This window comes from Cyprinodon variegatus, unplaced genomic scaffold (assembly GCF_000732505.1).
Source record: "Cyprinodon variegatus isolate N-32 unplaced genomic scaffold, C_variegatus-1.0 Scaffold875, whole genome shotgun sequence".
Classification (NCBI taxonomy): Eukaryota; Metazoa; Chordata; class Actinopteri; order Cyprinodontiformes; family Cyprinodontidae; genus Cyprinodon; species Cyprinodon variegatus.
The window spans coordinates 105,639-121,509 of record NW_015151328.1 but is presented as its reverse complement, the minus strand read 5'-3'; the positions used below and the strand labels follow the sequence as shown (position 1 = coordinate 121,509).

General features: G+C 37.7%; 2 protein-coding genes across 5 annotated transcripts in view; both read left to right on the top strand.

The window, feature by feature from the left end:
- Positions 1 to 7,759, top strand: part of LOC107099479 (phospholipid-transporting ATPase ID-like) — a 75,123-nt gene extending 67,364 nt beyond the window's left edge. The window contains exons 25-28 of the mRNA XM_015397622.1: positions 2,088 to 2,333; positions 2,419 to 2,557; positions 4,273 to 4,403; positions 6,565 to 7,759. Coding sequence (XP_015253108.1) covers positions 2,088 to 2,333; positions 2,419 to 2,557; positions 4,273 to 4,403; positions 6,565 to 6,897 — 849 coding nt within the window. The 3' untranslated portion in view covers positions 6,898 to 7,759. The remainder of the gene's footprint in view (positions 1 to 2,087; positions 2,334 to 2,418; positions 2,558 to 4,272; positions 4,404 to 6,564) is intronic.
- A 7,593-nt stretch (positions 7,760 to 15,352) lies between these two features.
- Positions 15,353 to 15,871, top strand: part of dapk1 (death-associated protein kinase 1) — an 82,021-nt gene continuing 81,502 nt past the window's right edge. For 3 of the 4 annotated variants that reach the window (XM_015397621.1, XM_015397618.1, XM_015397619.1), the window contains exon 1: positions 15,353 to 15,483. The gene's annotated coding sequence lies outside the window, so the exon portion shown is untranslated. The remainder of the gene's footprint in view (positions 15,484 to 15,871) is intronic. The other variant, XM_015397620.1, reaches the window with a different exon arrangement.

Below are 15,871 nucleotides of genomic sequence, written 5' to 3'. Positions count from 1 at the left end.
CTAGTGTTTTGGAGAATTCAGTGAAGCTAGATCACAGCTGCACCTTTGAAGTGGGCACAACGAAATTGCAGGAGTTAAAAAAAATCTGAATCTTCGTTCACATTTGCGTTGCAAAATCTAATCAGGGCCTAGACGACGCTGTGAGCTACAGTAAAGGAGGCAGCGGAGAAAAGCATGTTGCAAGCTTTTCCAGGTGATTGGTTCCCAACGCAGGACAGCAGGGTCTTAGACTGGATCAAGGATAGGCAGTAGTATAGCTGAAAGGAGCCATCATTAGAGAAGGTGGCGGTATTCTCCATACCGGTCCCGTCTCTAGGAAATCTGATGGCTTGCCAATTGCTTTGACTGGTTGGGAGAATTACAGAAAGCAACATGCAACTACATAAAACTTACATAAACAAAAAATGACATAAAACTGTCAACATTTTCGCTTGTTCGTTGTGAACCAAACAAAATGGTGTGTGTTCTGCTGTTACAACCATAAAAATGACCATAAAAACACTATTCTACGCGGTATTCTGTGTACATGCACAGTATTCAAACATATTGCCATGTGAACACAAGTAGGCCCTGAACGACTGACTTACTTACTTTCAAACGGTTATAGTAGGAAAATGTAGCTGCTGTTACCCCAGGCTCACACCGACTCCGGTCTTACCGTTGGGGTGCGGTGGGTGCCTCGCCGCAGTGATTCCAAGTCATTAAAAAGACGTAAACCTCTCTCACCGGCTGCTGAGCTGTCCGGCTGCAGTTACCGAGACACTCCGGCACTGCAGAAAATTCCGCAAGAAAGCTATCCTTGCGGCGTGCTGGAGCCCTCCGCAACAAGCTCTCGCAAATATCCTTATTTGGGCCGTGTTATCGCGTGAAGTTACGTGAACTCAAGTGAACTTCTGTTAAATCTCCGGACCTGTTGCCGGAGCCGCAGAGCCGCACCGCACCGTAGTCAAAAGGGCGGTGTGAGAGGGGGTGTGTGGGAGTTGCGGTCTCCGTCGGCTCGGTAACCGCACCGGAGCCAGTGTGAGCAAGGGGTGAATGTGAGTAGCATCCATCTGAAGTCTGGTACCATCCTGTTGCATCAGGTAACTGAGTCGTAATTCTGACTTTTAGGGGCATTCCAGTTGAAATTTATAATCTGGAAGTTGGACATTTTGACTTCAGAGGAGAAACAAAACTCGCTCTAACTGAGGGAAATTTGTCATGATTTTATCTAAGGCTCGGACCCACATGCAGTAAAGCCAAACAGAGAGACACAGTATAAAAGTTCAACAGGTTTTATTGAAATGTTATGAGCTTGGTGCAGAGTTTCTCCGAACTCTGATCAGCCGGAAACTGGAAGACGAGGGGAAGACAGACTGTTAGATTCAGGCTCGGTGGGAAATTGGATTTGTTAATCTTGAAGGAGAGGATTTGTTGCCACTCACGTTTCAAGAGAAGTGGAGACTCTTTGACTCCAGTCTGTGTGTTGGTCTTCCAGAGTTGGTCTGATTCGGTGAAGGGCGGAACAGGGTTTACCCAGAACTTGGACAGAGTGTAATGATGCAGCTGCTGGTTGTAGCTTAGTTTTCCTGTGGTACTTGAACGGGTCGTGGTGAAGATGATTGCCTTACTCAGAGAATGATGTCAGCGTGCTCAAAGGTGATTGAATCCAAACCTCCTGTTTGGAATCCGTCTCTCAGTGTAAGACTCAGTTGATGCCACTTGGGAGAAGGCGATCCGGAAAGGCAAAAACAAAGCAAAGTTTAGTCTCAAGGAGACAAGCACTCAGTAAAACTCAATGTGATCTCAGCTTGGCTTGAGTACAAAAACTCGCAAAGCAAAAGGTCAGATTAGGCTCAGAATAAACAAGGCTTGGCTAGAGTACCCCAAACTGGCAAACACTCTGGCGTCGAGGTAGTGGCAACCAGCAGCTTAAGAACAGTCCGGTGATGAGGCAACCGCTTGCAGGTGCGTGAGGAGGCGAACCGGAGCCAGGCGCCTCCTGGTGGTGGAAGGGAGAAACACAAAAGACAAGACAAACAGATAAACACAAAAACTGGAGTCCTGACAAAATTTCCTACCAACCATTGTCTGCCTCTCCTGCTCAGGATGTTAACGACGTGTGGAGTTTCCAGCATCCTCAGCTCTACATTCCTGGTCAACTGAACCTGTACTTCAGTAAGAAGGCCTTCTTCAAATGTGCGATTCACAGCTGCTACAGCTCTCTGGTGCTCTTCTTCATCCCCTACGCTGCTCTGCACGACACGTTGAGGGAGGACGGGAAAGACGCGGCCGACTACCAGTCCTTCGCCCTCCTCACGCAGACCTGCCTGCTGTTTGCAGTGAGCATACAGGTGGGAAGGAAATCTTTTTTATTATTATTATTTGAAGGTATATGAAGTGTGAAATGAAGGTGATGATATCTGCGCTTTTCTGTAGTTGGGGTTGGAGATGTCGTATTGGACGGCTGTGAACACCTTCTTTGTTTTGGGCAGTCTGGCCATGTACTTCGTCGTCACCTTCACTATGTACAGTAACGGCATGTTCCTCATCCTGCCGGCAGCTTTTCCTTTTATAGGTGAGAGTCTGTCAGCTCTGATCTTCATCCATCTTCCTCTATTTCTAACTGAACTTCATCATTTCGGCACGGCTGTGAGAGACAATGGGATTTAAAACCTGCTTAGAACCATATGGACCATGAACTTTATCTGGACGTTGTTTTCTAAGCAAGTTTTGTCAGCCAAACTTATTTTCTTTCAATAAAACAGACTTTCTATATATGTTTTAAAGCTGTGGTTCTTGGGCGTGCAGTTCGCGCACTGTTTAGCATGCACGTCCCATGTACGAAGGGCTTAGTCCTCTGCGCTGGCGATCCGGGTTCGTATGTCTTCTATGGGTTATACGGAGAGAAAAGTTTGTCTTTTTTATTCAAACCAATTCAAATCAGATTAGTACGATGTGCTTTTGTATCAGTCTGATAACCCTAGATCTAATACTGAACATCCAATTACTTTCAGCCAATTAGTAAACAAACACCAGTAAAAAGAAATCCAGCTTGTTTGTGAGGGCCTTAAAGGTTTTTAAGAGAATGCAAGTGAACAAATGGGTCACAAAAGCTACGTTCACACCGCAGCCTGAAGTGACCCAAATCTTTTTAGCCCACATGCGACCTGGATCTGATCTTTTTCTGGCTGTCTGAACAACACAGATCCGTTTTTTTCAATTCAACCCAGGCCACTCTGCTATGTGGTCCTGAATCTGATACGAATCTGATCTTTACAAATGGGACCTGCATCTGACCTCCATCTGACTCACAATACCCGACAAAGGTCAATATTCTGCATCTTGCGACACAGAAGCGGCAAAAAAAACATGGTGGATGATGATGCGGAGAGCAGTATTTTTTTTAACTATCTTGAAAAAATTGGAGTTTTTTAGTTTTGGAAAGATTGCTAGATGCGCTCCAGCGCTATCATCCATGTTTGCTTCGGTAAACACGAAGCACGCTGGCTTGTGACGTCATTGCGTCCTATACTACGCATGTGGGACACTTAAGCTGTATGACTGCAGTTCACACAAGAGATCACAGACAAGTCGCATATATTTGGAAATGTGAACGGCAACGCAATAAAATCGGATTTCACAAAAAAATCGGAATTGAGCATCAAGGCCTGCAGTGTGAACGTAGCCTAAAATCAGTGGATAATTTAAACCAGAATGCTTATGCAGGCATCCAGGCTATACATTTCCCAAACTTCACTATTCTGATGATTATTCAAACTGGAAACGGTGTAAAACATTTAGAAACCTACCAAGAGATGGCTGCCAATCTACGGTATCAGCATTATGGACTGGATGGATATACCCCAAATCAACTGCATCAGGAAGAGGTTAAATGATGCTGTAACTTATGGCAATAGTTACAGCATCTGGTGACAATAGTGACACATGTTCTGATTTTATTCCTAAAAATGTTATAGAATCATTTTTTGTGAATGATTTTGGATGTTGTCTGTTCAGGTCATGGTTGTAATGTCACAAAATGTTAATGGAAAAACCTAATAACTGTTCTGCTACTTTGTAGGATTTTCATATTGAGTTTTCTGATGTAAACATTAGAGTAAGATTTAACTGTATTTAGCTACAGAACTTTTATAGTAAAAATCTAGATCTAGTGCTGTAGTCGTGTGGAACTTTTATCAGAAGTGCTTCAAATTATTGAGTCTGTGCTGTAGTTTAGCTTTCTTTACAAGTGCTTTAAAAAAGAGGCAAACCTCCTTTTTGTTGCTGCAGGAACGGCTCGAAACTCTTTGAATCAGCCCAACGTTTGGCTGACAATCATCCTCACCTCCATCCTGTGCGTCCTTCCCGTGGTTACCTACCGCTTCCTGTTGATTCAGCTCTGCCCCACCATCAATGACAAGGTACAGGATAGAGGAGGGATACGCTTTGCATGCTCACAAATGTACAGCTTCACTCCTGGAACGTGATTTGCCTAAAATATCTCCTCTGCTTTGCTTTTTTTAAAAAGGGAAAACTAACATTACTGACATGAGCTTTCCAGCTTATAATGTAAATATAGCCGAAAATGCCATGTCTGCTGCTCCATAAGCCCTGCTTCCCATGTAGGATAAATCACCCAGTTTTATTCTATTTCAGTACACAGGAGATCTTTTTGACAAGTTTAATATTACTCCATGGCATTATTCAGAGCGGAATGGTCCACACTAATTCCCTATCTGTAAACTATCTTTACCTAAAGCTCCACAGTGAGGGGGGTTGGGTTTAATTTTTTTTATTCACATTTTTAAAGGTTATTTATCTATTTTTTTCTTATGTTTTAGTGGAGTCCCTTTTTTCTGTCCAACTAGACAAAAGGCTTCCACAATATATCATAATTTATTAATAATAATGTGTAGTGATTATTTCAGCCTGTCGATCTCTGCATTTTTCTTTGGCTATGCAGCATTACAAAGCTTTAAATATTAAAAAGCCATTAAGAACTGTTTCAGTGCTAGAATAGAAGATGTCAGTAAGTTTTTAAAGATTGCACTGTATTGTTATACATCTGTTAGGAGTATTTTTTCAGTAGCTGCATGTACATCAACATATTTGGGATCTATCCCGAATTCAAAGACATAAACTATTTGCATGTTATTGAGCACAGCTTGCATTGTTACAGCAACACCCACAAGTAATGAAATATACTGCATTGTTTTCTAATATCTTACAGTCTGCATAGCGCTCATGTGTGTCAGAAATGTCGCTGCAGCTTTTTAGCTGCGTTAAATACATCACACTAATTAAGTTGTGAATCTATTAGTACCTTGTGATCTACCTGACTGATGCTCGCCTTATTTAAATACAGTGAAACTGGTGTCAAATATGTGTGCTGTTTTTTGAAGCAAAAAAAAAATCTGTTTGTGCCACTACAAGGTAACGTGTAGTGGCACAAACTTTCAGGAAATAATTAGTATGCAAACGAAAATGCAGAAGAGCCCATGCTGAACCATGAGGTTTTACAACGCTGTGTCCTATTTTGAAAAATAGAATAGAAGATATCAATGAGGTCATTTTCACCAAAACTGGTGAAAATTAGTTGGGCAAAGGTTTTTGTTTGTGTTCTTTTGTTTTAAAGTTATTAATGAAAGTTCAGAAGTCAGAAGATGGAGCAGCCAACATCAACCAAACCAAAATAAAAGGTCGAACTTCAAATTTCGTCAAAAACTTTTAAACCAAAACAGCACAAACTAAAACTTTGGTTTTTACTAAACAAGCATCACAAATGTAGAAAGTAGTTTGACACCATTTTTCTTTTATATGCTTAATGTGGAGGGGGCTGGTATGACCTTCTGACCTTTAAACTTTTCCTAACAAAAGCAGCACAAGACAAAACTGTTTGCCGCACAAACATCACCAAATTAATTGGTACCAGTTTTGTTTGATTTGAAGAAGGTTGGGAGGCTAGTTGGCCTTTAGTGACCTCTTGAATATTTTAATATCTATAAAACCTTAGCGACACTAACAAAAAATGTTTTGCTGCATAAACATAGCACAAATTTTTCACACGACCTTTAGATGATTAAAATATGGTGGGGATGGGGCAACTTTACTTAGGTTCTAAAACATTATGATCTCTCACATCTCATATACATACTTTTACAAACACTAAGACACAAACAGTAGTTTGCTTATATCTCATCATAACCATTATATCTAATTGTGTCATTAACATCCAACCAACAGGTAACATGAGGTGAACCAAACTTTCAGGAAATAATTATTATGCAGGCAAAAAAGCAGAGGAGCCCATGTTGAACCCTGAGGATCATTTATCATCTATGAAAACAACCTGTTTTTATTTTGATAACTTGAAGACAAAAAAAGCTTTTGAAAACCTGCAATAAAGACTCTTATATATCTGCCTAAATTTGCTAAGTTCAGATGTCTTATCAAAATCCTTAGTGATACCGACTGTAGCTTAGAGAATCCAAACACATCTTCTAGTGTTTGGACAGGTGTTTCCCCAGACGTCTATTATATCTATATCTATTAGTTTCTTTTTTTCCCTATTTTAATTTCCAGGTGATGTACAAGGTGAGACAGGCCAGAGCAACGCCTCCTCCTCCTCCCCGGCGCACCCGAATCCGCCGCACCAGCTCCAGACGCTCAGGATACGCCTTCTCGCACACGCAGGGCTATGGGGACCTGGTGACATCAGGTCGGTTCCTACGACGTCCTGCCGTTGTGTCTTGGTCCCCGGGTTTCCCCCCGGTTGGGCGAGCCACCTCAGGCTTCAGCCCTATGGGACGGTCGGCAGGTTACAGCCCCACTGGGCGCCCCCAGAGCTCCAAGGTGCCAGATGTGGAGGCGACTTCGCTGCAGATGTACAGGGCAATCAAAGATCCCCCTTTGTGATGGGGGCAGAGAGTGACACAAACTGGGGGAGATTTTGGAGGCAAGCAGGAGCGACGTTACGTTACAGGAACGCCAGCAGAATGCGTCACCACTTCTAAAGGGTAAATGGTTTTAGGTTAACCTAAAGGAACCAGCAGGAGCTTCTTGATAACAGACTCAAAAACACAGGAACTGGCTTCCAGGCATCAACTGGCAGAGGATCAGAAGTGATTGGGAAAGTGTCATCATGTTTACAGACTGCCCAGACCTTTTTAATCCTGGGAGTCCGAAAGCAAAGCAGAGCTTTGTGAAGAGGAAACAACAATCAAGGCACACAGCTTTCAGTACGTGACTCTTTTCTGCTATGGTTCTTTGGTTTGCAAAGCTACGATACCACCATCCAGTTCAGCTGCAGTGAAAACAGCTGCGTGTGATGAACATCAACAATTCTATACTCCTGCTTTTCCATTATAACAACGATGGCTCTACTTTGGTCCATCTGAAAAATATTTAGAGATCAAAGATAGTGTTTGTTTTTAATTATGATCACTTTAAAATTTATTTTGAAAACATCACTAGTTCCCAACAGTTTCCAACGTTTCCTACTGTCAATGTTTATAACCTGTGGGAAGCTAAGCAGGGGCTCCAGAAAACAACTGTTAGAACTCTAGCATTTCTTTACACCTTTGTCAGACATCTTTTACATCTTGATAGTTTTTAAATATGAGGACATACTAAAGGTTTATCTGTTCTAACTTGAATTTTGCAAAAACACTCAGATTCTTTATCATCATTTGCTAAATAAGAAATGGAGCCATTATGGAAAAGATAAAAGGAAAGCTGTGTGATAAAACTAAGTAAACCCTGCAGCCTGACATTTGATTAAAAGAAATGGGTGTGTATCAATATGATGCCAAGGAGGAAAGACATCATAAAATGTTTGTTTCCCATCTATAATCTAAGGAGCATTTCAAATCCCTTTTTCAGCTGTTAAATTTAATGATAGGATGATTAGAAAAGGACTTAATATGGATGGCTTGTTTTAAAGGATTGCCTGGAGAAAGGACCCTTCCAAAAAACATGGCTGCATGATTGAAGCTTGCAAAGTTGCTGCTGACTGAACAAAAATAAGTAGAGATGTTTGCTTTAAAGGCAGGCTGCCATGCTCAGAGGATGCCACACAGCATGTTAGCAGAGAAAAATCAAACCAGCTGTCAAGCACGGTGGTCGACGTGTGATTTTTATTTTTTCTGACACTTTTTATGTTTTTGTACGGTGACCTTGAGTTTCCAGAAAGGCGCCTTTTTAAATAAAATGTATTATTATTATTATTGGGGCTTTTTTTTGCAGTGTAAGATGTAAAGTCATCTTAGACTGCAAAGAAAATGTGAAGTGCTCTCTTAACCAACAACAATCTAAAACTCTGCTTTAAACTTGTAGCATCCATCCATCTTCTACTGCGTATCCGTCAGGGTTGTGGTGGGGCTGGTGCCTATCTATAGCGATCTATGGGTGAAAGGCAGGATACATTCTAGAGAGGTATCCCGTCTATTGCAGCAAACCTACAACAGAACTTCTAAAACCGAAAAAAGTGAGGGTTTAACAATGGTCAGACCTAAATAAAATTGATATAATCCTATATTCTAAGCATGCAGAAAATAGTGCGAATCTGAAGCAAAGCTGGAAAGAAGAAGGATCAATATTCCTGCATAAAGTGAAAGATTGATCAAATCAGACACAAAATGATTAGGGGATGTTGTTTCTATTAAATAATAGAGATTATTTAACTGTTCTCATGCAGTTTCTCTATTTTAGCTCCACGTGTGTAAAATGAATAACTAAATTGTTGAATCTATTTTTTATTTCAGTTGAAGAATAGATTGCAATACATTTAGAACCCAGTAAAGACCAAATAAATAACCTTGTGTTCTGAAATATATTTAATCAGTGAATTTTTTTCCCAATTTTTTTCCCTTTCATTCCCTTTCCCTTAATTAATCTGATAATTTAAACACTGTACTTTCTTTTCCCCCGGATTCTAAACCTACTTTATAAATGATACTTTATTTTTTAATACAAAATAGAAAAAAAAGGAAATTTAGGGAAAGATAAATGGACCAAAATGTCCCCAAATTTCTAACAATTGGACTAGTCCTTTTTAGAAAAATTTAATTTTGTCTGCAGTTGTTTATGTAAGTAATAATGGTGTCCATCACCAGGAAAGCCTGAACTGGTGTGAACCGTCTGATACAAAGCCACAGGTGTCCATTCATTTCTGATAATGGACGCCGGGAAGGGTGTTGTCTGTCTTATATCATGGTCACTTAATAAGAAAAAAAAATTAATTATTGATTCTTTATTTTACTCTTAAAATCATAAGTTTTCACAAAAAGCAGGTCAACATACTATTTTATAGTGCTTGATGTGACACGTTGCCAAGGTAACAGCTCTGGGCAGAGCAATAAATCAGAACAATCAGGCTGTTCGTACAGAACTTTCTTATAGAGGTGTCCTCCTACACTTTTTTTTTCTCATTATTTATTTCACATGTAATAAATCAATATACATACAAGTAGTCCTGCAACTAATGATTATTTTACAAATCCATTATTCTGTTGATTATTTTTTCAATTAATCGATTGATAATTGGATAGCAAATGCTTCCTTAAAGAGACTTTTTGCGAAATTAAAACAAGTGAAAATAGAGCTTTTGCCCTGGAGCATTTTGACAGATGAAGAAGATCTTTATTTTTAATGCAAAATGTTTATACAGTTATTTTTCCAATTTTGGTATAAATACTGCTCTAAGTGGGTAGCTCTGTTGGCTAAAAGCATGTTTTACAGTCTCTATACTCCAGTTAACGATTAACTGATTACTAAATTAGTTGATGATTGCTTTAATAATCGATTAGTCACAATTTATCCAATTAATTGTTTCAGCCCTGGATACAATCAACACACCTTTTTCAAAACACATATTATAAGATATTATTACCGTTCTGTCCTATTCTCACTTAACTTAAATACAAGCTAACTTGTCCTGGAGGATGAACGATATGTAACCTAGTATACATACGTTTAACGTAAACTGCTCTGCATTCGGTCTAAGAATTACAAATTAAGTGTGAAAAAATGAAATACATTAAATAAAGATAAATTTAGATCAGAAATGAGAAATGGGGTGGGTGGATTACCTGCCCTATTTCTCATTAAAGTCTATGGTAATCATGTTTTATCTGACTTGAGCTGTGGCTTTGCTGTAATTTTCTCACATGAAGAACACACTTCCTACTGTCTCTTTCCATTCACTTGTACTGGGTGCCTTTGTTGTTGTTTTATTTGCTATTAAAAGCAGGGTTCTTAGTAATGATATTAAATTACTATCTAGAACATCATCTGGGGCTATACCCAGTATGTAGAGTGTTGGATCTAAGCCAAAATCTATACCTAAGACATGTTTTATTTCTCTTTGGATATTTTCCTAAAATCTTAAAATATATGGGCAGTCGCAAAATATAAATGAAATCCCCCACCCGTCCACATCCCCTCCAACACCTATCTTAAGTATTACTGTACTTCAAGGTAATAATTGGAGTGTAAAAACACCTAATTTTGATTTTCCAATCAAACTCCCTCCATTTTGGACTGCTTTGGACCTTAAGTCCCTCCAATGCTTTTTAACGCACACGCAGCAGCCAATCAGGATCGAGTATTCACCCCATAGAAATGATAAAAGTTAGAACAAATTTTTTAGGCCATCCTTAATTCTGCGAGGAATAACTTTTTCACCTGAGGTACAGAAACACATTTTACTGCTAAATAATATTATTTACTGCTTTCCCATGCTTTAGTTTCAATTATTTACTTTATTTATTCAAGTTTTTGATTCTTCTCCTTTAAACGTGTTATTTAGGAATTTTTATTTTTAAAGCGTGCCTTGTAGCAAAGAGATCAATGATATTTTTTGCACTGCAGCTTTTGATATGCTTAATTTTTTTACGTGGTGCAAATGTTTATGGTGTATATTTCTTTAATAATTTGGTTGATAACCTCCACAGCGATGTCGTTAAAACGAGCCTTAAAGCGTTGCACGTTGTCGCTACTTGATGTGGGATGAGACAGAAAATATCAGGAATATCTCCTCTACTGTACCATAGACACACTACAAGAATCACTGGTTCAGCTTTCTATCTGTTCACAACAGTTGTCCTCCGTCAAAAAAAATGAAATGCTGAAACTTTAGAACATGAAGTTTGTCACAAATCTATCATCTGTTCAGTAATTATTTAAAAAAATAATCATCTGTAGCTTTGTTTCTTTGTTTTATTACTCTGCTGCTGGATGCTTTTATCAGTCACTTAAAAGCTCCCTTTTATTTCAGTCCACACCATCACCTTTAAAACCATTCCTTGATATCAAAATGAATAGTATTTTAATAATTTACAGCAAAAGCATAATAATAATAATAATAATACATTTTTTGTCAAAGCAGGGATTTTTTCTGCTGCTCAGCTGATGGACACAGCCTAACTAAGCCTTTTGTTTTATAGATCTCCATATTTTTATATTTACACAAATATTAAATGAGAAAACATGTATATGCATTTCAATATGGAACTTAATCCATTTGTTTGAAATCGACAGAGATAATTTTTTTTCTCTTTTAATGTCTTTCAGTTTTCTATTTAAACTTTGCCCCTACTGATGAACCAAAGATATTTGAAGCTTTATATATTCTAGTTGCCTTTATGGTTACCTGACGAATTTTGATGCTGGAAATCAAAGTAGCGGTTGAAGTCATCAAATGTCCTTTATGGAAGCACAGTTTTTAGTTCAGAGGACAAACCTTTGCCTTTTTTAGTTTGTTGTGCTAAAAACCTTTGCTGAAAAGTGGATGTTTTGCATGGCAGCTAACAGATGCAATACTTTTATCCAGATCATAAAGGGCTTCTGTATGCATAGGAGTATCTATGCTTCTCATTCTCAAGGGTAAAACTTCCAGTAATTAATTTAATGTTGCCACCAAACAGTGGAAGAATGTATTCAAAGTTGTGCCTTTCTGCAGAAATAACCTCCGGTTTTCCTTTGTGCTGTTTAGCTGCATGTGTTGCCATGGTGATGGAAATGTATATATGATCACTTATAAAAATTCCTCTTTGTTTTTCACACTGCACTTCTGATTAATGTTTTTTTTTATCATTTTTTTTATACATTTCAGACAGTTTATTTGTAATAAAGAGATCTGAAAGATTCTGCAAAAATGTTTTTGCCTTTTGGTTTAGTCTGTGACTCAATGCAGCAAAACAAAAAATGAATAAAAAGCCTTCAGTCTCATTGAGAAAAAAATTACAATTGAATGCAACACATATAAATTTTGTTTTTTATATTGTGGAACACATTTTAAAAAGCAGTTTTGCATCTTTGCTTTTTAGTATTTCAACAGAAATGTCTTGAAATGTGTAACAAACTTCCAAGTCTTTAAAATTGGGAAAATAGGTTTAAATCATGTTTGGCTGCAGGAATGCTTCTGCATCCCTCTTCCACCCAGCAGATGTCCTCATCTCCTCTTCGGTCACTTAAAATGCTCACCTGTTTCTCCAAGGTCCTTTGATTCCATAAGAAACAAACACATATGGATTACGCTTATTTTAGTATCAGCATTTGTTTTTACATGTATACTTTAATTACTCAGGGAAACTATCATATAAAAGCATGGATATGATTTTTTTTTACATATTAATAAGATTATTAAGTTTTAGATTTAAGTTTTGATTGCTTCTTTTTCAAGAAATTATATAAGTTTGATTACCAGAACAAACCTGAGCATCACAGAGAGAACATGTCACTGTGATGTTAAGTATTATTGTTCCAGTTCATCCAAAACCAGAATTAGGTCTAAATTCTGCTCAGTTTTCCATAAATGACTTTTTTGTTCTTTGTGAACGAAGTTCTCTGCTCCTTCTCAAACTGGCTCTCATTATTTGATCATGTTTCTTCATTAATTTTCATAAGGAAGCAGATCTTCACATTTTACAGCTATTTTATTTGTTTTTTCTGTGGTGGCAAAAATGCTGCTCTAATTGATAAAGATTAGTCATGTGAACTCAGTAATAAAAGAACACAACAGTCCATCCTGACTACTGAGTATTTGTTGTTTAACCCTTTAAAACCTGATTCATACTAAAAAAGCCCCAAATACTGAAATTTCTTGCTCTTACTGCACTTTTATTTTTATTATTTTGCAACCAAACATGCCAATCTTTTCTATAACTGAGGGATTAATTACTAATATATGTCAGGACAAGGCAGTTAAACAGCTGAATTGAATCTCTGCTGCCTTTTTCCACTTATAAAATAGAATCTACATTTCACAAGCACATACTATCATCTTTGATGACCTTTACTGATCCCTTTATAACTTTTATTAATAACTTAAAATATTTATGGTTTAATTAATAAATTTTTTGTTTGGTTTGTTCATTATACGGTATTCACAATTAAAGCCTTACAAACAAAGTAATTGCTACACAAATGTACTGTAGCATAAGTGATTGATAAATTCATATGTTTCTTTTTATATATATATATATATATATATATATATATATATAAAACCAGCACACATGAAAAGTTTTTCTGCACAAATGTAGCTAATTTAATTGACCCCTATTTTGTTTGATTTGAAGAAATTTGGGGTGGCATGTCCGATTCACACCCAGCATAAATGAAGCAATTGTGGGCATTCTTTTTGACGTCCGCCTTAAAAATTAATAACTGAATTGTTTGGGGAAGAATTTCATTTCTAAACTACTTGAAGGCCTGGTTGATGGATGTTTAGAGTCGTCTGTGGAACAGCAAGAGGCTTGAAGAGAAGACCTGCATGAGATCATCTCAATTCAGGAGAAGTATATAAAAGAATAGACATCATCTATACATACTAATTTAAAACAACTGTAATATAATTGGTTGATGTAAACATATATAACTAACTTTATTCCTGATATTTGTGTTAGATGCAAAAGTGAGAAATGTACATCTATCTATCTTTCTATCTATCTATCTATCTATGAACTCAAAAAGTTAGTAGTTATTTTTAAGTGACATTTAAAAGGCTTGTTGATTTGGATTTATTGTCTCTGTCATTTTGTTGGGGGGATTCTGCTGTAGGTTTCAGGTAAGTCCCTTCTAGTATCTAATCCAATATGGCGGCCTTCCACACTGACCTGTGGGACCCAGAGCATGAGGCCGTTTGCACTACTTTGGTTTGCATCTTTTTCATTTTTTCACAAACACGGTTTCACAGAACCTGTTACTGAATGATAAAAGGAATACAGAGAAAATATATCATTAGCTTCCATTGCCAATAGCAGTGAGCACAGTCAGTGAGGATATCAATGTTTTTAACCCTGCAAATGGAACATTTGGGTGCAAAGTTATTCACAATTACCAGTCATTTTCTGACTGAATAAAAACACGTAACTCCTTCCTTTTGTCTACTTTTTCTCTGTTGTAGGGATTCACCTTGCAAATAATCAATGTAAAAACAAAAAGCAGATTCTTCAGACGGCAGCCCACAGTACCAAACTCTAGGAAGCATGGGCAAAAACCTGGTATCTTTTATATTTCAGCAACAAAACAAAAAATGCATCAATTTCTTCTTATTGAAAATATTTGGTATTATCATAAACTCATTCAGCATCACCTAAATCCTGTTATATTAGAATTTAGTACCGAGGTATTTGCCCTGGTTCACCTTGCATCTGACAGCAATGTTTCTCTTCACAGGCAGTAAGTCAATGTGGGGCTTGCCTTCTGATTTTTATATATTTTTTTTTATTTGAATTTTACAACTTTCAAAAGGAAAAAGAAAATGTCTCCTGTTTTAATAGGATCAAACAAATATATTTAGACTGCTTTTTATAACTCTATATAAAATATTTTAAAACACAGAAGTTCATTAAAAATAATTGAATGATAATATTTTTTTCAGACTGTTCACCAGGATGTAATGATCCTTGGACATTAGATTTGGGGTTTCTATTATATTTTTATCCTCTCCCTGTTTATTCCCATTCTATAAATTTCCATGGGTCTTGCCAATTGTGATTACTAAATAAAGCAGGTGCCAAAATTAAAGCATTTTGTTTTCAAACACTGTCCTTAATTCTGATTTTAAATGCAGTAAAAGTAAAAAAAATCTGCTGCCCTCTTGTGGCTTAATCGGCTCCTACAGCCGGCATAGTAGTGGTGCATTTAGGGAATACAAAAAAGTAACTTCGTTTTATTCCTCCTAATATTTACAAATATTTTTGCTTGTACAAAATCCACATTAGACACACACACAATTTTTATTCACATATCTGCAAATAGCAATTTCTTTGTAAAACCTTTTTTATGCGTGGTACACTTAACTTGCTATCACCTCTACACAAATATTTACTACAGCCCCTGAAGGCATCACCAGGGGTAGGCTGCCTCACATTGTTAACGTTGATTTCTCCAGTTCCAGCCAGCGTTTGTCTTCCGTGAGCCAAACCCGGGTCACTACCTTCCACAAAACGCCTGAAACCTTGACTTCGTTTGCAGCGGGGCACAAACCGGCAAACCGTAAGCTACTTTATCGTCTTTTCATCCATTTTCTCTCAGTTTTGGGGGGGACCGTAAAGAAAGGGGCGTTAACGGTCACTGAAGCTTTTATGTAGATTTTTCGGACTGCAGTGGAGGAATATCTATAAAATGACCGATGAGCTGCTCATTATTGCAATGTAGGAGAAGAAAAACTCAGAGGTTAGGTTGTTTTCAGGATATATATATATATTTTTTCATTTAGGTATTAGGCACCTGTCCTGGTTTTCTTTGGTCATAATTTGGGATAAATGACTTGAACTCAGCAGTCATTTTCTCCCTGTAGCTTAACTGGTTACCCCTGGCTACAGCACGCGCCCCGTGGGTTTCTCATTCCCACCGGTGATGGTATAAACCGGACATTTGTAAA